A 27,059-nucleotide genomic window follows, 5' to 3' on the forward strand; every position below is an offset into this window, starting at 1 on the left:
TATACAAAGAACACTGGAATAAATGCTTGGTTAGGTTGTTTGATACACATATTGTAAGTAAATAGTCTATATTAGTATGAACCTGTTAATTCAAATTTCAGCGGAAAATTTGGTTTTCCCATTTTGTGTAGCAGTTTTGAAGAAGAGCTCTGAATTTTGGCCTGTTAGGAATTCATTTGGTTCCTGTGTGATTATCTTTGCTATGTCCTGCTATGTTTAGCATTGTCTCATTTTTTCTGGTGCAGAAATGACAAATTATCCCTCGAAATATACTTACTTTGAATAACTATTTGCCTTTAATCTGACATTATCAATAAACAAAAATAGTAATACTGCACATGAAGGGAAATGACTTGGAAACTTAAGATTGCTTCCTTGTCATTATACTGCTTCCTTGTCAACAGACGCTCTAATGTCCCCTTCAAACCAAAGGGAAGAGTACAGATATTTACAGGATCTTACCAGGAAATGGAACAAAAGGGACAGTCTAAACCACTTCCAATATAATAAATTCCAAGAAATGAATCCATAAGATAGACAGGCTACGCATAAGAGAAATAGCTCAATTTCAAACAGCATGCATGTAATACTATTATGATGTAGTAATGTTGTAATATTTTACATTGTAGGACTACAGTATGTATACTGCACAGTAATATATGGCTAACAAACCTTACTTCTGATGAATGGTGTATAGTACTTATAACAATATAAGAACTTTCCTTTTATTAATTTGTTTCTTGTTTAGGTTTTGTTTTGTATGTTTGTGTGTGTGTGTGTATGATACTTAACAAGGTTTAATACGGTAAATTACCTTATATGTTATTGTATACACAATATGTAGATTAGAAAATTGCAGCCAGTGATCATGGAAAGTGGCAATGCCCAAGTAATGTGGGGACAGGTAAGTGAGCATTACAGTATATGTGGCAGAAGACGAGTAGAATCACTTTGTGGTACGATCACTCATTCGACAGACGTGCACTGCCTATATATATCGAAATGAGCAAAATGTTTTTTTCCTCAATTGTATATTCCAATACTGTACTTTGACCAAATTTAATTTGATGGAACTCCAAGAACTGTAAAAAGCACTCCAGGGTTCCATATAACCAGTTTCCCCCTGATTCACCAACCTCATAGCATGGCGGCTTCTCGCAGCTACTTGTACACAGCTGGAGTATTAGCCCTTTGAAACTTTGAACACCTGGGCCTGGGGCACTATGTACTGTATGCCACAGCCATGAAATGCCACAGCCATGAAGTGTTTGCCGAGATATTAAAGTTCTGAAATCTGTGTTACTAACAACTTATACCTAGAAACCTTTCGCACAGGTCAGGCACTTTAGCGCTTATAAATGCCATGCCAAGGGTGCACTGTCATCGTGAAGGATGAAATGGCACTAAATTATGAAAGACCATGAAGCTGTCAACCAGTCAAGTTCTTAATTAAAAAGAAAGCTTACAACTTTGAGCGAGGTGTTTATACCATACCAAACAGTTTGAGCACAAAGTATTTCGGGGGGCAAAATCTATGCCGATATTGAGTTCATTAGTTACTTCAAAAAATGTGTCTTTTTTATGTCCCTGTGGGAAGCCGGAATGCCGATTACTAATTAACTCCAGTGACTCATTCTGGTGAGCCCAACTGATGACTCGAGGAAGCGAAACAAAAACAATGTTTCAACTTTTCAATTTCTTTGAACAAACTTGAAAGTTGAAACCCAAATCCCAGATAAAGAAATTACATAGTCTGTAATCATCAAATGAAAGCAACATATTGCAAAGGATAGATAGTAATGTCGGTTCAATTTTAACTTTCTTACAAACATTAAATCAATGAAGCAGATGACCAGATAAGGGCGCACATCAAAAGATTTTTTCGAATACTTGATTCAGTGAAAGAGAAAACTTGCACAATGACCTGGTCGTACAGTAGGTCAAAGGTTGGAGGGTGCAGAGAAGTGATACACAGTACCATCTTAACTACCATTTGATAGCCAAGATACTGTACTGTAGATGGAAAAGTGCACAGGTCAGTAGAGTGTAGATGATAAGAGAGAGTGAATAAGGCACACAAGGAAAGAATGATTCAAAGAAACAGTCCTGACCTAACGAACCAGCCAAGACATCCTCCAAAACATGGCGGACAATTGTTCTGATATTTAATTCACAAAATCAGAGACACAGGGAAACAAAAATGGTCTGGAACTTCAGCTACCTATTATTTATTAAATTAAAACAAGTGCAATAATTCCACTTCTCAGAACATGACAGCTTTTGCTTCAATAAATTTAATTGTTTGTAATTCATCGCATATGTTCAGTAGTACTGTGTGTCCTACATACAGTGTGGTAAAGTCTGAAGCCAATCCTAGAGGCTCTGGAAAGAAACTTCGGAGCTCTCTAGTGCAGATACAACAGCATTTGCTGCCTTGCCTTCTAAAATATACTACACTGACAAATCTTTCATCGTAGGTCGGGTTGTCCTTCCGGTTTCAAATATCAAAAAAAGTTTGCTTCGTAATTAATCATACGAGCGTAAAACAAATTACTTTGTAATTGTACAATAATCCACACAAGACCAATTGATTCCAAGGTTTGTCTTAGATGCAGGTAAATGTGAAGGTGATCCATCACTCTCTAGACTTTAATATTCCATATCAAAGTTATGACAATCTTATTATAAAAACAATGTGAGTGAGAGTGAGTGATTGCAAAAAGTTGATGATTATTGCATTTGGTGGAAATTTCTGACAAAGTTTCATGGAAGCAAATCCAATCAGTTAGGAACACAAACTATTAAGGGTTAAATCTTGTTTGCTTTCATGGTGCTATGTTATCCTCTGAGGGTTTTCTGATGAATTGTTCTTTTTAAAGTACAGTAGAAACGGAATAATCTTGATAACTGATCATGGCTCCGAGAAAAATAAGATGAATGAAGAAACACAGTGTGAGAAAACAAGATCAATGTCAAATAGCATGTGCATGAACAACAAAGTGGAAAGATGTGATCTAATGTTTGAAGTTCCAGTTAAGTTGACCTACAGCTGATCAAAGATACAAAAATAAAAATAAAAATACAAACATTTCACAAATATTATGGCTTTTCTTATACTGTATTGGATCAATAGAGACGGTTGCCACAGATCCTAGATGTACAACAATACCAAATCTCAGATTTCTGTATGATTCATGAACAAGTAACATTTAGCAGTCATTCATGATCACATATAGATGACATATCAGAAATTTCGTAAGACATACAATACCACTGAATCTCAGGTGCACATGTCGTCAGTGGGACCATAAAATGTTAGCATTTGCAAGCTAAAAATTGTTACAAGTTTCCAAACCATTTTGCAACAAAACTGCATGCTATGTCGAGTACAGTATATAACTTTGTACCATTCTGACTAAGACTGAATAAACCTCACATTCGCCATACAGGGTCTATGTGGTTACAACTGATTTGCTGCTCCTTCTTGTATTATGAAGTTAATCTGTTTAATCCAATAAAGAAAGTTATCATTACAACAGATTTAATTCAATGTGTTTAAGTGTTTCACTTGTATAACCATTGAAGTAATGCATAGTTTCACTTCAGTTTTGGATGATGTCATTTTAAATAGATTATGTTTTGTCAATACATTTGTCTTGCTTTTTAAAAGTACATTTGTTGCTATCACTAGCATGTCACCAATCCATCTCAGCTTTAAGGTTCTGTCCATGACCACAATATTATTTCCACATTTTTTGGGGAGGAATAAATAAGAAAATTATGTACCAAAGTAAAGTATAGTATGATACTGTACTCAGGAAAAGGTAAGTAACCTAAGTACTAACTAAACAATGCTAGTAGTGTAAAGGGTTACGACCCACTGGTATACAGTAATATTACTTCTAGAGAAATGTTGTATTCAGGTGCGTATCCAGGGGGGGGGCGTTGGGGGCGCGCGCCCCCCGGGTAAGAAAAAGAGGAGAGAAAAAAAAAGGGAAGAAAAAAGGAAAAAAGAGGGGAAAAAAGAGGAGGAGGAGAGGAAGGAAGGGAAAAGAAAAAGAAGAAAGAGAGAAAAAGGAGAAAAGGAGGGAGTAAAAGAAAAACGCGAAGAGAAAGAGGAACAGTGACATCATTACAGCGCTGAAGGGTAGCCAGTGACGGATCAATGATTTCGTAAAAGTGTGACTCACCCTACCCCTTACACCGACAACTCCATTTTTTAACGTTTCCATTTTCCTCTCTCACTAATGATCTATATATATACTATATATGGTCTATCATAACGCGTGTGTAGAATTGTGCTATGAAACCAACTGTGGCTGGTCTCGAACTCGACCGTGTCGTCGGGGAACATGACGATTTTTGGGATGGGGGCGACCGCCCGCCCCCCCCCATTTAGCATTTTTTTAAATGATATCGCTAAGTAATTTCAAAATAGAAAGTGCTTAGATGCAACTTACAAGGCCTGGGAAGTGTCATTTCCAGCGATCTGGAAGACATTTTCGGCCAAAATTTGCTTGTACGCTTCGCGCTAACAAATGGTCCTGGGTTGTGCCATTTCCAGCGATCTGGGAGGCATTTTCGGCCAAAATTTTCTTGAACGCTTCGCGCCAACCTATGGTGGCTCTACGGTTAGATAGTTTGCCTACAGGCTTCGCCCCTCCCTTGGCAAATTCCTCGCTACGCGCCTGTTCCAATTTGTAACGCAAACAGCAGATATCACATCATATCAGTGAGCATGAAAATGGCGTTCCAGGATGAAAAGCCTCAAAACTGTCCGACTTGCCTGAAAAAAACAACCAAAAATTTTCGCGCGCGAAGCGCGCGTTCAACGTGCTCATGTCAATATCATATAAGCAAGCATCGGTTATTACATCGCATGCCATCATGGTCCGTTAAAATTGCGCAGTATATCGCGGGATGCTAATGTAAACAGCGACATGTCTCATGTAGATGTATAAAATGCATGGAGGTCCAATTATGTCAAAATTCTCTTTTACATTAGTAATGGCGAATTAGGGGCTGCACCCCCGCCGTGCAGTGGCGGAGCGTCCATACGGTCAGGGGCGGATGCCCCCCCCCGACGGACTCAAATGGACTGCTGGAAACTTTTTCAGCTCTTTACCACTTTTTACTTATTCTAGGTTATTGACTTTTTATTGCGCTCTCATCTACTTATTGACATTTCTCACATTTTGTTGGTGTAATTTGGCGATGACACCTTATTCTTTGTTATCTGCAAATTAGCCAGGCCCGGAAAGGGTCATTTCCGGCGATCTAGGGAGTATCTTTACTCAAAAATTTTCTGTACGCTACGCGCCAACCAGTGGTGGCGCTCCGCTTAGATAGTGTCGAAAGCGTCCCTACAGACCATTCTCGCCTCTCCTGACCAATACCCCTAGCTCCGCCACTGCCGCCGCGCCTCCTACGCCTATGTGTGTAGTGTTCGGTTTCGGAAATATATGCTATTTTTTTCATTTCCTTCAACCAAGTTTTATAATAGCCGTTATAAGAGGTTTTAATATTTGTACACCAATAAATTAACTGTGTCTGAATTTTCGAAAATTTCTGACCAACATTCTGCATCACACTTCCCTCTACTCGTGCAATTTTGACCGGTCTGTTAGGGGTTGAAGGAAGTTTTTCTATATTGGTTGTCCATAGATGAAATTTTGTACAACATTATGGGTATGTTTTCAAGTGAGTTTATTCACGAGAAATGTGAAGTTTCAAATTCTGAACAAATATGGGGCTTAAAACCTTGAAAAGTGGGGCTGACGGGTATTGAGGGCCGCGACGTAGAATCACCTACAAAAGCAAAGACCCACAGGATATGCGATCAGGTCGAACATGACATGCCGGGTTGACAATCTTCAAAAAGGTTATGGATGGAAAAAAACTTTTAGGAAATACTTGGTTCTCAGGCAAAAAGTATACATCTGGTTGGTCATTTCAAGCCAGAGAAGTGCCGTTTCCGGTGATCTGGGGGGTATCAAAATAAGAAATTTTCTTGTACGCTGCGCGCCAACCGATGGTGGCGCTCCGCTTAGATAGTAATTCGCGCCTCCCGGGTTTGAAAATCCTGGATACGCGCCTGGTATTGTTAGTACAACCACATAACCTACTGAATATATATATATATGATGTTATTGTATACATCAAGTTTTCTTCCCTGTTATTTTTTCAATTTCTTAGGAATGCTATTAGTGAAAAGTATTACGACTCACTGGTCTACAGTAATATTACTTCTAGAGAAATGTTGTATTGTTAGTACAACCACATAACCTACTGATGGTGTTATTGTATGCATCAATTGTTCTTCCAATCCTTGTCTGCTGTTGGTTTACTTCAAAGTTTAAAGCCTATTTCTCAGAATTTTATTGCCATAAAAGTTATTGTGTGCTATTAGAATGTCACACCATCCAAAATTCTGCACAGTCCCTATACAAATACCACGCATGAATGCAACAGGCAACCAAATTTCAAGTAAACTTTTGTGTTAAAAACTAGTTGGATAGTTGCAGCAACAACAAAATACAAAAAAAAAAATTGTGCTGTAATAGATAGCTTTCAAATGAGAGTTCTGATGTGTAGAAGGAAGGAAACGAGAATCGAAAGATGAACGTAAGTTTGATGAAAGCTTGGAAATATATATCAAGCAGAGAGGGAAACGGATCACAAACACACACAAACACTATATCAAGTATGCACACATGCTGCGGTGACATACACATTGTACTGTACCACCACCACCGACATAAATTCAAGCATTCAATCAACAGTACAGGGTGCACAACGTTCTCCATACTGTATGTTACAGTAGGACCCTGTAGCACTGAGATTGTCGCATGGACAACAACAAGGCAAGTCAGTATTTGGATGAACAGCAAAGGAATAAATAAATGCATGTGAAAGCAAAAAGCCACTTACATATTTGTAGGGATACTCTTCAAATGTATACCCAACAGAAATGATTAAACTGAGATGTACTGTAGGTATTGCCTAAAATCCTCTGTGAAGACAATTAAAATACATCAATGCATAATTTCAAAATGTTTCTTGTTTTCTCCTCCAAATGTGAACATTTTATATACTTTTCTCCTCTTTCCAAAATAGGTTTAGTAGAAAAACAACAAAAATACAGTCTGAGACATTACTGAATTTACTGTTGCTGCCAAGGCCAAACAATGCTAAGATAGTGTGCATTTTATGCTCAGTGGAATACTGTAGAAGTCATCATTGGTACCAATGTGGGATTGCTCTCTTCTCTCTATGTCTCAAATACACATAATTTTCCTCACCTCCATCCAATTATTGCAAGTATTATTAATTCTAGGCATATGGCAAGATATAAAAACAGGCTTTGAATCAAAATTTGCTACTAACCAAGATACGAAAAACCCTGTAAATTGGCTGTCTTTGTAAATAAACGTCTCAAAATACAAATGAGGTGACATGTCAACCTCTGTCTCACATCAAGCACTACTGCACTAGTAATAATAATGAATAGTAAAGTCTTGGTTTCGTTATTGAATGTCATTACTAAAAATGGCAATTAAATTTCATTTTTTATCAGTTTCATTCATCATTACACCAGTATTGAACAACTACCTTATAGAGTATAACTTCAGAGCAACCTCTATATTTAACAACATTATCACTCTTTCAATCATGAAAGTCAAAAATCAATTGGTTTCACTTGCAATGCCATGCCTGGGCAAGTTACAGACTTACAATGTACGTTTTAAGGGGACAGTTTTAACAATTACTAATTCAAAAAGAATGTAGAATTGACTACATGTCTGCTTCCTGGTGACTTAATGGAATGTATTTAACAAAAAATACTATACATAGTACAAATACCAGAGAAGCCACAATATGCTATATACAGACACAGAGAGTAATTTAGGATACTTCCTTTTAAGGTACTTATGGATGTTCTGATAAGACATAAAACACAGTGATAAGTGGAAAATAAAAGATTTAAGGATACCATTTTGCAGTCAAAGTGTGAACAAAATGTACACACTCACAGCATTACTATAACACAGCTTGCCACAACTTGCCATGAACTTAAAATGATATATGGTTGCAATGTGACTCTATTTGCAAACATGAGTTCCACTACAATATTAACAATAAAGCTCATACATTACATGCAAGACCTTGCAGCTTACAGCAGGTTAAAGCTATTTGACCAATTAAATAAAATGAATGACTGCAAACACTCACCAGAAAAATCCCTGATAAAAATTATCCAACAACCAAAGCTTTGTTGTATACTGTACACTAAATGACAACACAGTACAGTACTGTAGGTATATCTTTCCACCTCACAACACTACTGACAGTGATAGACTGTACAATGAACAGATATAGTTCAACCTGACATCCTGTGAAGTACCCTGATACACTTCCTTTCCTATACAGGAGAGTAACTTGTGATTAACCTTTACACAGAGCAACTACAAATTCAATTATGTTCTAAAGAGTATCGTAACCAACACATAACTAAAGAGACACAGTATTCTTAAGCTGCAATAGTTTATTTTTGGAAATGAGTCAGTCAGCATGACATTGCACAATATCAACACATATATTGCCAATTGCACCATACAGTAAGGCAAGGATAAGTGCTAAATTGAGGATCTAGTTGAAACCAAGAAGAGTTAGTTACACAAAAGATCAAATGGAAGTGACACCAAGCTTGGTAATATAAATCACACTACACCTATATATAAAACATACAGCTTGGAGAGTGTATGTAGCCTATGTCCCATAGTTAGAAACAACCACGGGTCATCACAAAGAATTCAAAATATTTTTAACATTTACAAACAAGTATTGTCACTGACCAGAAGAGAACAGCATGGCAACAAGATACTGTATGTCAGACCAGCATATGGAAAAGACATTTGAGAAAGGTGTTGTGGGGGTGGGTAGGTGGAATGAGGGGGGGGGGAGTGGGTTGAGAAATGAATGTAAGGTAAAATGATGTATCAATGGGATTGGTATTGTTTGGAATTTGTGTCAGAGAATAATTAGTAATAGTTTTGATTTTGAAATGGAGGATGTAAACCTGATTGAAGCTGCATTTGACAACTGCAAAACAGCAACTGGGATTCTGTGTGTGTTCTGTCTGGTAAAGAAAAAGATATGACATCACAACTCTGTGAGGGCACTATATACTTTAATGAAATTCCAGGTTTGGTATACAAGAGGCTGCTACATGAACCATTTCTTCTTCTATTTTTATATAAAACTAAATTATAACAAGCTCTCATTGTAATACTGAATGTTTAATAGCCTTTATTAATTTAAAATTATAACCATTATAATTCCATCATGAATTGAGGAAATGCAGAACAATCGTACTGTATACAAAGATGAACCGTTTGTAAATCTGATAAAGTTCCAAATATTCAATATTATGACACATTATCTGTCATTTTAATAGGCCTACACTGTAGATAGTTCACAGATTGTTGTCTGCACATGATACTATGTGCCGAATATGTACTGACTACAGTTTAATGTTAATTATGTCCTAGCCAGAAGGAATAAGCTGAGATACACACATACAGTACACACAAGAAAATAACATATGTAGCAAATGCTACTACATTAGTTGGCAAAAACATTACCAGGATCTCACAAAATCTAGAAGTGTGTTGTATTATGATGTTTATGATTATGATCCATTTTTTTTTCACTCTCATTTTCTGAGAAAGGCTTTATTAATGCAAATGATGGAATGATCAAAAGTGTTAATTTTAATGATACATATACCACGAAATTGGAGATAAATGAGCAGAGTACATCGATGTAAGGCTGAGTAACAACACAATCAAGTTCCTCTTACAATCTTTTTCTCAATATAGGAATGAGGAGGGTCTTTTTGTTTTATTAGATTATTACTTTGTCTACTCAGAATGAATTCATTGATGCTATTAAAGCCATCAATCTTTGGCAATGAAAGTCTGACACGACAATGAGCTGTAAACTTAGCGACAGATTTCTCAAACTGCACTGAATTTTAGGGATACCCTCACAGAAAATGTTAATGGAAATCACTGGCTTACTACAGTGTGACCAATGTACATTATAGCCTTCCTGGTCCAAGGTACATACGGTAACTGAAGGCACTTTTGACGTTTTTATTCCACTGCCTGATACATATTTTACCATTCCGTAAATTGAGAAAACCTTTGTTTACCTCAAGTTCAAAATAAGGTCATCTTTCCACGAAAACCTGACACCACTGATAGTATCTTGAATAAACTTAAAGATAGATAGATCATCATAGTATTATGGTCACGCTGAAATTGTCATTTAAGGTACCAGCTAAAGAAAGGTACCAGCTAAAGAAACCTGTAATTTTTGTTAAACAAAGAAATGAAAGAGAAGTTATGCAATTAAGCATCCTTAATATAATCAAATCATCAAGTCACGATGCTAATCATTTGAATGGTACAAAGTGCAATACCATTCGGATGGCATCCTGGATGAAACTTACTTTATGTAGATCGACACAGTATCACTATCCACTTTATAGTGTCAATGAGAATTGTTATGCTTCAAACAAAATTTGGAAAAGGTTCTCCTAAAAGTATCTTTGGACACTTTTTAGAAACATTTCAGGGAATAATTTAGTGTTCAAATTTGATATGTAGTAGTTTTAAAGGCTCTATATTTTGTCTCTTTTAAAATACTACGGTTTCTGTGTAAAAAACTGCTATATATATCTTTGTACTTGTATAAAAATTTGACCACTTTGCAGAGCTTTTTTGCGATGCGATACTGGATAAATTAAATTCCTTGCATTTGTATTTTAACTTTGAAACAAATATTAACCAGATATATACCAGTATGTACTCCAGTGGTTAAAGTTGCTTTCTGAAGAGAAATGCCAGGAACTTTCTATACTGTATCTCTGGTCATTGCTGCATCCTCATAGCATTTTGTATGACGAAGATATGATTTTTGTTCCCCTTCAAATTTGGGGATAGTTTTGTAAATGCATCTGGCAACAGGCTCAGAGTGAATGATGTCATCACAGGAATTCAATATCTATGCATCCCTTGTCTACTAATCCGCTTACATCTATCTCTTTTGTGTTCAGGCTGCTCATTAACCAGACCTGTAGTCTGTGAGTGTATTTGTCCCTTCTGTTACTGTACCTTGTCAGTCAGCCTCTGAAGAAGATCCTGCTACTGTAGGATCGAAACGTCACTACCTCTTACTTTAATATTCTCTTAATAGTACACAAGCAGTTTGCTAACAGTTTTGTTTTATTTTGATATAGAAAATATTGACAGCTTTCAAGCAAACATTCCAAAGGTATCAAATTTCAAGGGTAAATCAACAAGAAGAATAAAATAGGAAATTAAAGCTTAAGAATAACATTCACTGTGATGACATCATACATTTGATACACTCACTGGAAGAATGAAGGGTTTAACCAGCCAAACTACATTACTGTACATTCGATCCACCTTATCTCCATTTAGGAACGAGATATTGAGATGAGGTTTTCACATGTTAACTTGTCTGCCACCAGCCTTTTACAGTTATAAAACAAACTAATATGTGAGACCAAACACAAATGAAGAGCTCAGCTTAAAAGAATAGTCCAGGTCAAAATTTCTTATTCATATGTTAAGGTGGAACATAATCTTAGCATTCTGGTGAAATTTGCATTCAATTCCTATGTACCGTTTTTGAGATATTGACAGTTGAAGTTGCCACCTTTCGTACCAAAGTGAACTTGAAGCAAACAGGTGTGACGTCATTGTTGCACACTGATAAAATATTGTTTTGTTTTCCTTTAAAGCAGCATTTTGCGTTGGGTCGCTTTTTTCCACCTTTTTAACATGTGCATCGATTTCTTTAGATGTATCAATCATAAAACAGCAAACTAAGATACCATCCAAGTTTTACCCTGCCAAGAGCGTTAATTAGCGAGTAATTAACGATTTATGTCGATAACGAGTAAAAGTGTCCTCGACAAAGTTTTCATATCTCCAAATCCACTAGTTTGAATTCCACCAATCAGTGAATAGTATGTTTATTCATGAGCATTTTGCGTTTGGTCGCCGTTTTCTACTTTTTTGACATGTCCATCGAGTTTTTTACACACATGAAATCACAAAACAGCAAATTAAGATATTAGCCAAGTTTTTCCCTGCCAAAAACGTTAATTGGCGAGTATTCCACATACAAAATTAATCGCATTCAGTGCCCAAACCCACTAGTTTGAATTCAACCAATCAGAGATGTAGGTTTAGTTATGAGCCGTTGCTAAAAATAGATTCAAGACTTTGCGTTGGTACAACCAGGGAGTTTGTTATGCAACTGCCTGGTACAACTGCCATATAGACTGTACACAAATCAAGCGTGGTGTTATATTACATATCTGTCAATGACGTTCGTAGTGTTTAAATATTCATATTATGGGCGAGGTTTATTGGGTTCCCAACGGAAAATATCTTGGAGAACAACAAAGTTGAAAGTTGCAATTTTTTCGACTTTTATGCCACCATTTGAAGTAAAATATAAACAGATAAGCTAGTTATGTATGTCGTTATTGCATAGTGGAGTCAGTGAGGCTGAGAAAAATCATAGAAAAGGACGCAAAATGCTGCTTTAAAATGTACGTCTAATTTATACTCCACAATTGGATGCATCCATAATGTGAATGTACTATAGGTATTGTTTTTTTTTTATAAACTCCACATCCACTTTAGACAAACTAGTAACCCTATCCAATCCAAAGTCAAATCAAAAGACTGAAAAGTAAAAGTGAAAGTAGTCCTATGCCTAACGTTCGTAAACAAAACAGAGGTATTTGATTGGGCATGATCTGTTGGGCATGATCTGTTGGGCAGGGCTTGCAAATTTTGATTGAAAGTTGATTGAAGTTTGTAAAATCTACAGACTCGTTAATAAATCTGGCAAATTTTATTCAGCTCAAAATGTATAAAGACAGATAAACTCAATAAAAATAATGAATACTTAAATGAAAATTGCATAGAACAGTGTCATTTTCACCGAGCTTTTAGGGCAGTAAACTGGAAAGGTTGAAGTTTAAATTTGGCAAACACACATTGAGACTTTAAATTTGCACCACAAAATAAGAGAGTGTGTCGAAGCATACAGCCTCTACAAAAAAGTAACACTTACTGTATCATTATCGCATAAATATAAACAGCTTTAGGCATCCACCATTTATAGCACAAACTATTTATTATGGCACTCATATGGGCTACACTTTTGGAGTAATACCAGTTACAAAATTTCATAAATTGGCATAAATTTATACACTCAAAACATTACAAAACTGATGGTCAAAATGCAAAGCAAGCCCTAGATGTTTCTTCAATTATCATCTAAGCAGGGGGTATCATGTGTGTACACAAACACACCATCATGACTGTATGTTTAACATAGATTATTTTGCCTTTTGGTTAGGAATTGATATAAAGTGGTCTTTGTGATCAAAAGGAATCATTCTTCCGCAATTATTTAAGTATGATAAATTAAGTGTCACAATTTTACCATATATACACTTTCATTGCAAAATAGAGACTTCCTGTGCAAAAATTTGGTGGTTTCAGATTCACTGTATAAAATCTGAGATTCATACAAGTACATCAAATCAAAGCCCAAAACATGGCTGCCATGCAGTCTTACGTACTGAATGAATTGAACAGAAATTTGTTCATAAAACTGCCCTACCCCCCCCCACCCCCGCCCCTCATATGTTTGAAACGAGAGAACTGTTGTAAACCCCAAAAAGACAATGTTACATGATCTGCTACGTGGGTATTACCATAAAAGTGTGAAAATCTGTAACAAATTTGATTATAATCAATTTGAAAGCTTCAGGAAGCCTGTAATTAGTAAAAAAATTTAGCAATACTTTTGATGTCTGCACATAAGATTACACAGCTCTTCATGGGAAACATCCCACAGTAGTCTAGGGCAAGATGATTGAATTGAACAATGGTCTCTGTTCTAACACACTAATAGCATTACAGGTAGTTATCCACAGAAATGTTCAGTTCAATATTCTATCAAATTAGATTCACCACTTGCATACACTTGAGAATGCTTGTCTTCTGAACCATTATTTAAGCAAAGGATCTTTGCAGTACAAATTTGTAGAATAACCTTAAATTCTTAGGAGAGGTGAAAAGGCCACTCAGAATGAATCATGGTTATAGTAATACAGCGTAGGAAGTTATAACCAGATGCATCTAATATAGAGATTTTGAAATAGATTAGTGCAGGGTTTGAATATGCATGTAGTTCGTCATTATTTGCCATAAAACTTGCCCCCATATATGCCCTAATTTTCAAACCCTGTAGTATTGTTTTGTGTATCATAACCAAGTTGTAATGTTGCTAGGCTGATTGAATTCAACCCATTACCTGAAAGTTAATGTAGTTTTTTTGTAGGCCCTAACAATAACATTAGGACTAGTACTACTGTAGGCTAGGCCTAACTTAGCCATAGGGCCTAGAGCAGAAGTATTTGTATACTCTGCCCTTGGTCCCCGACTCCGAAACTGACTAGAGCCTATCAAACATTTCGCTTTGGCATTCTTTCTCCTTCTTTCCTATAATTACTTAGGCCCCTAAGCACCTTCCCTTTCTACTTCTCTAGGAATTAGAAGGAAGTATCTTTGCCTGCATAAAGCCTAAATCAAAGGGATGAAGTGGGCAGTTAGCCTAGATTAGCAAGGCCTATGTTTAGTTTAGATCTCAGCTACATATGCTTAGGAGTAAGACCAGCCTGTCATAGACTAGTTATACTAGATTAAGTAAACTAGCCTATGGAGAGTCTCAGCCTGTACAACTAGTACTAGGCCTAGTAGTAGAAGTAGAATACCCCACCATCATTCTAAGGTGTAGCTACTGTACATCGTCACATGTACACACACAGTACAATGAAGATGAACAAATCTTTTTATAAAGTAGGCCTAGGCCTACTGTCAAACGTCCTTAACAATACGAAGTGATTATTCGCAGGGCAGCCCGGCGAATAACGTACATAGACACCTTATTCGCAGGGCTGTGACGATTTTGAAAATAGGTTTATTATAAGGTTTTGCTATTGATACCAGTCCGTTTAGGGGCCTTGAAAAAGCCAACCTTTTGGGCCCAAATAGTCTTAGCCACTTCATAAGCTAATTTTTGGAACCCCAGCAGTTCAATTTTAAAAGCTTATTTTAAGGGAGCTTATCTTGGGATTCCCCAAAAGCCGATATTGCCTAAAAGCCAATATGGTCAAGGGTGTAACACCCCCCCCTCCCACACCTTTACATGCAAATGAGCAGTCACTCTGCAAAAACAAAGGTGAAAATGAGGGATGACATTTTTTATGTTGGCGGTACTAATGCTAGACTGGTTCAATCTTAAGGCCCTAGGCTCCCAAAACCAATCCTAACAGCATTCATGCGGTAGGAATCCCAAAGGCCAATAAATTCCTCAAAATATAGAGGCTCCCAATTAAGACTCTCAAAAAGATAGCTGGTGCCCAAAAGCAAACTCGAATAGCCCCAAAAGTTACTGAGCCTGTTAACACAGTAAGGCTGCCCTGTGAATAAGGGGTATGTGTCTGGCTATTCGCAGGGCAGCCCTGCAAATAAGATGCTTGTGTCTGGCTATTCACAGGGCTGCCCTGCCAACAAGGTGTATGTGTCTGGCTATTCGCAGGGCTGCCCTATGAATAAGATACTTGTGTCCGGCTATTTGCAGGGCTGCCCTGTGAATAAGGTGTATGTGTCTGGCTATTCGCAGGGCTGCCCTGCGGATAAGCCCCACCTTAACAATAACATGAAACTCGCACAATGAAAGACTTCTGTCACTGTCAGATGTAACCGACTGAGCCGGTGTAGCCAATCACTGTGAAAACTTTGGAAGTTTCAAAAGATTTTGGAAATCTCAACAAAACCACTAGATTTGTGGGGTTGTTTTTGCGTAGCGGGGTATTCTGTAATTGAACCCTAGGCCTAGGCCTAAGTTACAGCCATTATTATTGGCCAACACTCCTACTAGTCCTAACTCAGGATATTATCAGTTGTTAATGTGATAGCAATAACAATTAACACACAACTTGATATAAAATAGCCTAACAAGATTGGTTAGCATTCTGAAAGCGATTGTAACTTACAGCCAAAACCATACAAAAATATCTTCAAATGAATTACCAGTCTCACAAAGAGAAGGAACTTGTCCTGGCTGTCAGTGCACAATACAAGTTAACGTTAGGCTAGCCAGGAATTGACCGACGCTGGAAGTGTGTACAAAAGTACTCGTAAAAGGCTCACCCCTCAAAACATTGGGTACAGCAACTTGTAATCCGATCACATGCACAATGAATGTGCCAACAAGAGGTATGTTAAATTAGCGGCGCTATTTAAGAATATTATATCATGGAGAGCTCTTATCGTCAAGCCGCCATATTCCGCAAACCGATGTATATCGCGCTAAATGACTTTCTTTTCTTTTAATTTCTTTTCAATATATAAGTCATCAAAACGACATAAATCTTTAGGAATAGGTAACAAAGGGTGACATGATATTGCATCGATGTATCTTAGAAGGTTATGCATGAAAAAGTTAAGATAAATGCTTTGCAAGTCAGGAATAATTATGCATAAATTAACCAACATTTAAACAAGCTTCGGCTTCTTCTGGATCGCGGTGGAGGTGTGCAGCGAAACTTGGGATGGGAGGGGGGGGGGGGTTCTGACAATATATGACTGCATAAAATTAGATTCATTCCCAAACATTTGAACCTTTTCAGTGCTTTTCCTCAACAAACGGTATCTGCTTTGAATGTCCTTGTGAAATATGAGCTACATATGTGGTTTATCCTATAACAGCTGTATGCAATCATATAGAGGCACGTAGTCAGCCGTGCTGCCGTGCCAAGAGGCAAAAGGGGGGGTGGGGGTGGGGGAGGTCAGAAAAGTTTAATTAACGCTCGTATTGATACGACTTTTCATGACACCCTGGCTGCATCCTCTGTTATGCTGCAGGAATTGTAATGAAAATTAGAATAAAAATCGGCACAATTATGCACATATGGTACCGCACAGAAATCAGTCCGGCACGGTGAAAGCACCGAAATCGAGGGCGGATCCAACGAGCAAATATCTATAGACATAAATTGGTGCATTCTGAGGTATATTTGGGCTATACATTTGGTCTTTAGGTTGCTATAAACTTTCACTGGACACACAGTTCAACTTCATGCAAAGCTATAAACGTACTTAAATATATCTGAGCTACTTTCTGCCTTATTGCACACGGCTTTTCCTCTTTGAGAAATAACATTACAAGGTATCTACTTTAGAAGCAGATCTTTCTGCTTGATAGAAATATAAACGTTGTAGTGTGCCCGACGCCTATGCTTTACTATACTGTGCGTACAATACTACAGCTTTAGTATACGGCATATACCGTACCAAACATTATATTGTCTTAGTACAGCCTACCCTAGTTTGATAGACGCGTGATGCTGATACTCTGCCGATTTTAAAAAGAAAACACTGCCCGACTCAGTACAGAAAGTGATTACCAAGATGTCCCGCCAGGGAATGCGAGAAAGGGTAAGGGGTAGCCCAGACTCTCCAAGAATGTCTGACAGGGATAGAATGAGCCCTCCGGATGATCGCTATGAACCTAGGCCACCCAAGTATGGCAGTAGACCGCGAAGTATGGAGCGTGATCACGATAGGCCGCCGCCACCACCGCCACCTAGTCGTGAGTACAGATCTAGGCCTAGGGATGATTATAGAGATCCACCTCCCTATGTCGATCACCATTCTTCTTCATACGATGACCGAACATCGTCCTACACAGCAAGGAGAGATCCAGAATACTCCAGCCTCAGGATTACTGGTTTTCCTTCACATGTATCAGATATGGCAGTTCGTGATGCCCTTTTCCATGAATTCAAAAAATTTGGTGAGGTCAATATAAGGGTCACCTACAGTGGAGAGGATCGGGTTGCTTATGCAAATTATCGTTTACAAGAAGATGCGAGAAATGCACGCTCAGCAAAAGGTACTCGCATTACAATGTTTGCACGACCGTTGCACATAGATTGTGTATTTAAAAGATATGATAACTATGGTAACAACAGGGGAAGGGGAAGAGGACGTGGATATTACCATCAGGGGTCAGATTATCAGTCCAGACCACCTACTGGAGGCAGGGGTTACAGCTCAGAATCCTCATATGAAAGAGATTATGATAAGAGACGTACGTATTCAGACTCTGGTCATCCACATGAACGTGATGTTACCCTATTACCAGAAGAGGATCCAAAGGCGACTCGTACAGTTTTTGTCGGTAATCTTGAAGAAAATGTTACCCCCGAGCAGCTGCGGCGAGAATTTGAAAAGTATGGCATTGTAGAGGATGTGGACATAAAGTTTGGTGCTCGTGGTCAAGGAAATCCATTTGCATTTGTGAAATTTCTCAATTTGAATATGGCATACAAAGCCATTACAGGTATGGTTGGTCACTATGTTGGGAGGAATCAAATTAAGCTAGGGTATGGCAAAATATCACCTACATCATGCTTGTGGATTGGTGGCTTAGGGACATGGACATCCTTGAGTGTCCTTGAGAGAGAATTTGATCGATTTGGAGCGATTCGCAAGATTGACTACACAAAAGGTGATACTTTTGCGTACATATTTTATGAGACCTTAGAAGCAGCAACAGCAGCAGCTGAAACAATGCGTGGATATGCTTTGGGTGGTCCAGACAGGAGATTACGTATTGATTTTGTTGACCCTGAGAGGTTGCCAAGGGCCCCACCAACCTATGGCCATCTCCCAAGGAGTAGAGAGGAACCTCCATCTGAATTCTCAGAAGTGGAAAATGAGTACTTTCGTGGTTCCAAGCCTCCAACTAATAATTACAGGGAACGGAGGGCACCAGATAGCTATGGCTATGAGAAGGAAAAAACTTGGGATAGAGAAAGACGTGACTGGGCTCCAGGAGCACCGGAAGATGGAGAAATGCCAGCACGACCTGTGAGACGCAAAAGACCACACTCTCCAGACAGTGATTACTCACGAGGAAGTGGACCGGAACGACCAATAGGTTACAAGCCACCACGGTCACCAGAAGATAAGGCTGAATGGTCACCGGGGCCTCCTCTGGAAGGGACCAGCTCCTCTCCTGAGATGAATGAGTTTGAAGCTAGGAAAGAGCACAAAAGAGGTCGTAGTAGTGATAGCTCCAGTAGTGGCCACCTGAATGGAAAACAGCATAAGAAGCACAAAAAGCCTAAGAAATCAAAAGTTCTAAATGGTGTAACAACTGTGCGTGACCTGGTTGAGCATTTCCCCGTTGCGTGGGATGGATTTTACGGTCTGAAGAACAGTGCTTTTGCCACATCCATGCATGTTGTGGCCGGGGATCGATCTCTGCTGGAAGTTCTGTTACCCGACGGCTTAAATGCTGATGAAAATACTCTTCGAATTGCACAGCGTTTTCGTCTGGACCAGCCTAAGCTGGAGGAAGTAGCTAAGCGTATTTACAGTGCCGGCCCAAATGGATATGCCATTTTGGTGGCAGTGCCGCAAGCTGAGGAACCAAAAGAGTTGCCAACTGGAACCCAAGCGAGAACACTTCGTAATCTTGTATCTTACTTACAACAGAAAAAGGCAGCAGGAGTGATCATTCTACCAGTAAATCAAACCGATGAGAAGGAGAAGGGTGTCCTTTATGCATTCCCTCCCTGTGAATATGCCCATAAACACCTCCTTACTGTGGCCCCTGATCTTGGGCCTACTCCATCAGAAGAGGACCACTTCGTTGTGATCATTGTGAAAGGTGTTGCTTGATCTTTCATCGATACCTTTGTACAGTTTTTTTTGTGCTTTCCTTGCTTTTAGTTAGTCTAAATCATGTTTCAAAATTACTTTACAAACTTCATTGGCTTGATAATAACTATACAAATAGTTCTGTAGTTGTTATTGAATCAATACTATTTAGTTTTTAGTTTTCATCAGTTTCCAAGTTTTATATTATGTATTAATAATTGCAAAACAGCATAATGACCTCAATTCATTTAAAATTTGAACATGGACGGTCATGAAGGTTGGGAGATGTGAGGGTGGGGGAACTAGAATCGCGATAGATAAAATTATGGGAACATGTCAGTATTTTTTTTCTTGCATCAGCAAGTCTCCATCTGTTGATAATCATTGACACTGCATAGTTACATTTGACTCTCATAAGACTGAAAGTTACTCTCCACGGAAAGGATTTCCTCATTCAGAAGAAGCAAGAATTGCTACTGTACATTCTGCATAGTTCTTTCAAGCAAAGCAAATTCGAACTTATCCAGGCCGCTAGGCAGCAGAGACGAGAGACAGCATCTTTGTATGGCATGACAAGAGACACCTTATATCAACTCCTGTTGGCATCTGTCATACCTCCATAGCCCATTGCTGCAGATGTAATTCAAAGGTGAGATATATATATTGGTAGGTATGATTAATTAATTGTAACTATAGTTCAGACTCTGATTCCAGTTGTGTGTTGAAAAGTTGAAGAAAAAAAAGCATAATAAACTAATTAAACTATGTATATGCTTTTTAAATGTTTTTCATCATGCACCTTCTGAGATAAGGGAGCTCATTCAAAATTGCAGTTCAAATTTATACAGGGCACAATGTAACTATCCTTTTCAGAACTGAAAGTTTGAGAATAGTAATAAAAATAATAAATACTACTTATATAGCGCCTCCCAAAAATCTCAAAGCGCTGTAGAGTAAAAAGAAAGTCAAAAACAGATAAACCAGGCTAAGAAACCAAAAGATGCAAACTCAAAAAGCGTAATAACACGTTGATGTTACAGAAAGACTAGATACTAAACGGTCATAAATGATCATAATATTTTCAGAAGTTATCCTTTCCTGGTATATATGCTGCATTTGTTTTGGGAACAATCGAAACTTGTCTTGGTTTAGAGAACAGATTCTAAATGTACACCTGGCTGACAGGGTACTGTGGAAAGAAAATCAATGATGCTTTGCAGCAGGAAAATCTAGAAGAAACCACTTAATTCCATCATGTTATTTATGCACTGTGCCTATAGTATGTGAAACAATCAGATTTTGAAAGTGTTAAATATGTATGGAACAATTCATATAGGGTTGCTCAGCAACATTGTGATTTGTTACATACAGTGTTGGTGTCCCAGTATGCAGTGGTCAATAAAATAGTGCCTTCAAAATATACACATTATTAAAAGGACATAAATTACAATTTAAAATGGCTTGTTTACAAAATTATGGCCCAAAGCATACTTTTGTACAGTATGTGGTACTTGCAGTGCATACTGTAAAGTCAGTATATGTTTATGGTGTAATTGTTGATCTTGGGTTCACATCCTAAGGTAGTAACACAGAGTAGGCTGGTAGGTATACAGCAACTGTGCCGATGAGAAGTCACTATTCATAAACTCTTTTGCAGGGCTTCTATTGTCAGTTCTTTTGTTTCCACAGCATATAAAAAACATTGGAAGCCCATGTGAAATAACACTAAGCTATTGAGGTTTGGTTAAGTTAGGTTTTATTGACTTCTTGAAGCTTGGCCATTTAGAGCAATGGTTAACCAGGCTTTCACTAGAGACTTTAGTACAGGAAGGTTCCCCACAGTGTGAACTTTCAATTTTGAGTTGGTTAGTACTGAATGCAAATTGATTGAAGAGAAAGAAACTCATATAACGGACCAGTGCAATCGTAATATAAAACAGTTGTGTACAGATTAATTACAGTGTTAGACCGTAGCTCAACTGTGTTTGCGGACATTCTCATTAAATCATTAAATTTGTTGTCTTTCTCCAGGCTCGCGTTTCTTTGGCAAGGCATCTACCAAAACTTCATAAACATGTTCACAGTTTATATAATTTTTGACAAACTGATAAAGTTGAAACTCACACTCGATTTTGATTATTCAGTGATTATCATCAACCTCTTTAATGCATGTTTTGTGTGAAGAAATTTTACCACGGCCAATGTGTTTCAACTTACGAAATCTGTGCAATTTAAAATCATCAGATGGTCTTTAGCCTTTGTGAACATATTCTGGTTGAGTGCCTTTCAAACAAATTTTTATTGATTGATAGTGAAAGAGCTTTAGATGTCTTTCAGATGAAATTTGTCCATATGAGAGGTTTCTTTGTTACATCCCTCTCTCCTTTTTATGAGGATTTTATTGTATTATTTTCAACATATGAAGTCCAAAGCAAACAATTGTCTGAGAAAAGAACTTCGATCTCTCATTAAATTGAAGAAGTTTGTTCGGGGAAACCAAATTTTATGGAATGATAATATTTAATACCTTGTGATTATTTTTGGAAGTTCCATTGGTTTATCAACGACAACTTACTGGTGAATCTACTGGCAATAATCTGTGAAGTTTTTCAATAAATCCTAACAGATTCATCCAGTTTGACGAGGAAAAAGATTACAAAACCTTACTTTCTGTGGAATATTGTGGAAAGAAAAATGTGCATTATACCTTCTGCTTATATCCAACAACCTTTGTGCAATACTTTCTACACCTCATACCTTTACACTGTAGAAATAGAATTTTTATTTTTATATTTGTTTTACATTTTGTGAAAGTTGTGTTCTTTTTTCTGCATGCATGCTGGCTTTATGTGTACATTTGTTTACACTAATGACGCTTTTCTGTGCTGATGTGATAGCCTCATTACGCAACTTCGAGGTTATTGTACTTCCAATGGAAGAAAATTAATATTGGAACTTATCGAGCGTTTAATGCTCAGAAAAAAAAAATGTTATTATATATATTTTTCGTATTTCCCATGGAAAGAAAGAAGTGTTGAGTATTTTTTCTCCCTTTATATCGTGATGTTCATAAATAATACCACCTTGGCAGGATGTGACAAGTTTCCGAGATATTTTCAAAATTTTCATAAATATTCTGCAGATTTCAGTTTTGATACTGTTCATGTGCTTTTCAATGCTATTTGCAGCTGTATTTAATCCTCAATCCCAATACCCAATTCTGCCATATCACTTTTTGTGAGAATTTTATGCCAAAAGTGAAGTCTTTCATTACAAAATAGTTGAGAGTGTGATATTGTATTATTCTTTACGAGATCCAGTGTCTTGTTGTTGCCATTTGGGAGAACTCGTTAAGAGCTTTTTGTCAATGGAAATCTATCAAGTTACAAATTGCTGTGAACAACAAATGAAATGTTGTCTCTCATCGTTGGATGTGTATATTCTAAATGTGAAGTTTCCATCGGAAGTGAGAAATCAGTGCATGTTATTTATTATTCTTTCTCACCTTCCTATAAACATTTTGAGTGACAAAGTGCTTATTTATTGATATTACCCCATCAGTGCAGCAGGATAGCTTTCTCAAGTATAACTTGGTGCTATATATATTTTTCATTGTCAGTGTGAGCTTCTGTAAAAAGATTTTATACCAGATGAGCAGCAGTTGTGTATGTTTTTTATCATCGTTGGATGCATATTACATCAGCTGTGGGAATATGTGATTCTTTCAGTTACCAGTGTCTTTCATTATATAGTGTCAATTCTCAATTTCAGAGTGTTCCCTGTGGATCTTGTGATGTGGAATAATATTAATAATAAAAAGACTTTTGCAAAGGAAATATCCGAGGAAAAAGTGTCACTGGACACCTTTGACGTTTTTGTGTGGAGAGAACAAATTGCTGCCTTAGCAAGATATATTTATCTCACTGGAACCGGTTGAACCTAAAAATGTGATTTGCGAGTGAGGAAATGGAACTTGTGTATCGTGTTCATAAATTCCTGGAGGAAGGAGGGACTTGACAATGGAATCGTGTTTTACTCATCATGGAGATGGATCTTCAGATTGGAAATAAAACTTTAAATACCAGCAGTGAGATACGTGAGGAACTCTCTTTATGTGCTCCATGACTGTTAGTTGTGCTGCTTGATTTCAAATATGCCTGGGATACATTTCTCTGGTTATTTCTGTCTCAAACTGTGTGAAGTTATATCATGCTGCTTCATGTGACTTTCTACAAAGGGAAATGACTTCAGTTGTATTCTTGCATGAATCAATGATAGATGGATGGATGACAGCAGTCGCTCACTCTGGAAGAGGTTAAAAAGTCCAGCAGACTGAAGATGAAGTGGTGGTAACGCACGTGCCTGTCACATCTGAATGCTGAGTGTATCCAGTGTAATGACAAACAGGAGTACCGCGAGATGGACTTTTCTTTCTTTCTTTCCACCTTTCCATACACACTGTATTTGCATAGATTTCTTGAATGGATGTTAGAATGTGGCAGTAAAATCCTGGCCAGTAAATGTGTTTGAGTTGGTATAACTGAATCATTCTTAGTACAAATATACTTACAGTAATTGGTGTAAAGATTTAGAGGAGTACTTTTATACCATTTTGATGCTAATGCGATAGCTTAGTTGACTACCCATCAGAATTGAAGTGTTGAGATAAGCTGACAAGAATAGGTCCAGGGGTATCATTTGGTTTGTCTGCAGAATGTTGTTTTGAAATATTTTAGTGAAGTTTGTCAATATTCTGAATGTAGCCGTCATTTGGCACAATATCCCTAAAACTCTACAGCATCACATGAGTCCAAACGTTTGTGACACAACTCCAAGCATAGTGTAAAGTGATGAATGTCAAGTCTTCAAAATTGATCTGTAACTAACTCGTGAAATGAGTAGAAATAAAATAAAGACATACAGTATATGTGCTGTCTTTATAGTAAATTACCATTCAATTCATTTTGAAAATAATTCTTTCAACATTGCAGAGCAGAAGAATTATAAAAAGTACAAGATCGTTAATCGAATGCAGTATGAGTTTCCTACAGTGTAAAGCTTTGAAAGATGTAATCGAACAAAGGAAGACAGTTTTGTAATCAGTGAATGTTTTCATTTTCAGGGGAACAACAAAAAGAATAAAGAAATCACATGAACCACTTTGTCCAGACCTTTTAGATAGGCGCTAGATCACTTCAACACTTTCTTATTTGAAATTGCTGCTGTAAATTTAAAAGAGCCATAGTAACAATTGCTGCTGTAAATTTAAATTGCTAAAGAGCCATAGGTAACAATTGCTTCTGTAGACATTTATGTGGTTCTGTGTACAGTATTGCAGTATTCATTGTAGTCTCTTTGCTATGAAAAGGAAGGGTGGGAATGTGTAACAAACTATTCTAACAGCACAAATCTATTATTGAGTAGGTTCACTACTGTACAACTGAGATATTGTAGAACCTGTAATGGGCATTAGTTTATCTCTATCTGGTCTGGTTTGAAACAATAAAAAACATTACATTTTTTACTTTCCAGCTACCTTTGAAAGGATGTTAGCTGATACTGCAGGATAACACTTATTGTATCCTTGATGAAGCTCTGATTATGAAGTGTTTTACCACATAGAATCTTTTCATACCCTGATTTATTGTTGTCGTCACATGTCAGATATTTGTTGACAGAATCTGTAATCTGCAGTTCTGCATGTTCTTGATGTACATAGTCTAATTAAAAAATAAATAATTATGTAGATGACTTGTGTTGATTCATCCTTGGTTTCAGCATACAGTATCGTTATAGAGAATCCCCAGTGTATGGTTTCTGCTGAACATTATCATTAAGATATAAAGCAAACCCACTTGATATATATCTGTAAATAGTCCTCAGTTTCAGACGTGGTACCAGACCGTTGTAATTTATCACAAGATATTTTGGTGGTGATAGAGGGGTAGGTTAGTGTTTGGGGAGACTTTTACATAAAAAAATTGAAGTAAAGGATTAATGCATAACTCTAAGGGCTGACTCATTCTTTTGCTACTTTCGGTGATAGGTTTGTATTTGTTAACTGTTAATTAGCAGGACCGAAGGGGATATGAGATGAAATGAAAATTCAGAGGGAGTGGGAGGGTTGGGGGGGTGGGGAGACGGATGGATGTAGGGAAATGGGAAACTAAAAATGTAGTGATGTTTAAGCTGTTATCTCCAAACTGGTTGGAGTTAGTGTTCCATCATCACTGTCTAATTAATTCTTACTGGATCATAATTACTTCTCTCTTTGGAACAAAACTTAATTAGGGTATCTTTTATTATTCCTACTCCATTTTAAACTTGTGTGATAATGTGCATAGCATATTTTGTACTTTTGTGTCATTCATCTTAATTGTTTCTCTGTTTTTCCAAATTTTGTTTTACCCTTTAAGGTTAGCAAAAGCTGAACCATTCAATAAACGGTTTTAAACAGCAACTAGTCCCCCCCCCCCCCATCTTCCTCACTCCTTTCTCCACTTCCCAAAGAAGATGAAACAGTGAAAATGTTACATAATATTGATTCATAAATGTGAACTGTACTATCTAGCCACAGCAAAAATGTTTACTGACTGATACTGTACCAAATACTGTGCCCCAAAGAGATTCCAAGTGATGCATCTTTTTCATCTAAAGTGATATAGGTTTGTGGGAGGGGGTGGGGTAAGGGGAGTTGGGGGAAATTGTAATTTGCTTTCCAAATAGCCACTTCAATGAGCAGGATTATGGTTATGATCAACAAAAGAACAAAGACCTACTTGTTATCATATATTAACTGAGAGCTTGTTCTTTTATAATCTATTTTGTGCTTCATCTCATTTTCCTTATTTCATAAAAACTATTTTTTCAACCAGTAAAGTTGTGTGCTGCAGACTTCATACATTAGATTAGTTTCTTCCATATGGTTAATGACAAAAAAAAATGTAGTTAATGAAATTCAATACAATGTAGTTGATTGACACATATACAATATGTTTGTTATTTCTTGTTTTCATGTGTTCTGGCATGTGGTATTGAAGCTTGGAAAGATGTGGTAATGGGCTTTAGCATTGGGGGGGGGGGCTACCTACATAGGAAATCCAGGTAAAAGGAAAAAAAGAAATAGTTGTTTTGTTAAACATTGGGTTAACTGGTTCATTTTGGACAATTGGCTAGTTTACTACTGTATTGTGAATAGATGCTTTG

At 37.3% G+C, this 27,059-nt stretch overlaps 2 protein-coding genes across 5 annotated transcripts in view; one reads left to right on the top strand and one right to left on the bottom strand.

Annotated features, from left to right (window-relative positions):
* LOC139960937 (MAP kinase-activated protein kinase 2-like) overlaps positions 1–8,475 on the bottom strand; it is a 34,296-nt gene extending 25,821 nt beyond the window's left edge. The window contains exons 1-2 of the mRNA XM_071959656.1: positions 8,233–8,475; positions 6,931–7,012 (exon numbers count right to left, since the gene is read on the bottom strand). Coding sequence (XP_071815757.1) covers positions 6,931–6,932 — 2 coding nt within the window. The 5' untranslated portion in view covers positions 6,933–7,012; positions 8,233–8,475. The remainder of the gene's footprint in view (positions 1–6,930; positions 7,013–8,232) is intronic.
* Positions 8,476–17,373: 8,898 nt separating this feature from the next.
* LOC139960920 (putative RNA-binding protein 15B) lies at positions 17,374–26,844 on the top strand. Of its 4 annotated transcripts, none has more exons than XM_071959619.1 (2): positions 17,374–20,519; positions 21,885–26,844. In XM_071959619.1, the coding sequence occupies exon 1, from the start codon at positions 17,595–17,597 to the stop codon at positions 19,872–19,874; it is 2,280 nt and encodes a 759-aa protein (XP_071815720.1). In that variant the 5' UTR covers positions 17,374–17,594; the 3' UTR covers positions 19,875–20,519; positions 21,885–26,844. The 4 variants fall into 4 exon arrangements, with proteins under 4 accessions (XP_071815720.1, XP_071815718.1, XP_071815721.1 ...); XM_071959617.1 differs by having other exon boundaries at positions 23,625–26,844; XM_071959620.1 differs by having other exon boundaries at positions 17,374–20,502.
* The last annotated feature ends 215 nt before the right edge of the window (positions 26,845–27,059 follow it).

Source organism: Apostichopus japonicus, chromosome 20 (assembly GCF_037975245.1).
Source record: "Apostichopus japonicus isolate 1M-3 chromosome 20, ASM3797524v1, whole genome shotgun sequence".
NCBI classification, from domain to species: Eukaryota; Metazoa; Echinodermata; class Holothuroidea; order Aspidochirotida; family Stichopodidae; genus Apostichopus; species Apostichopus japonicus.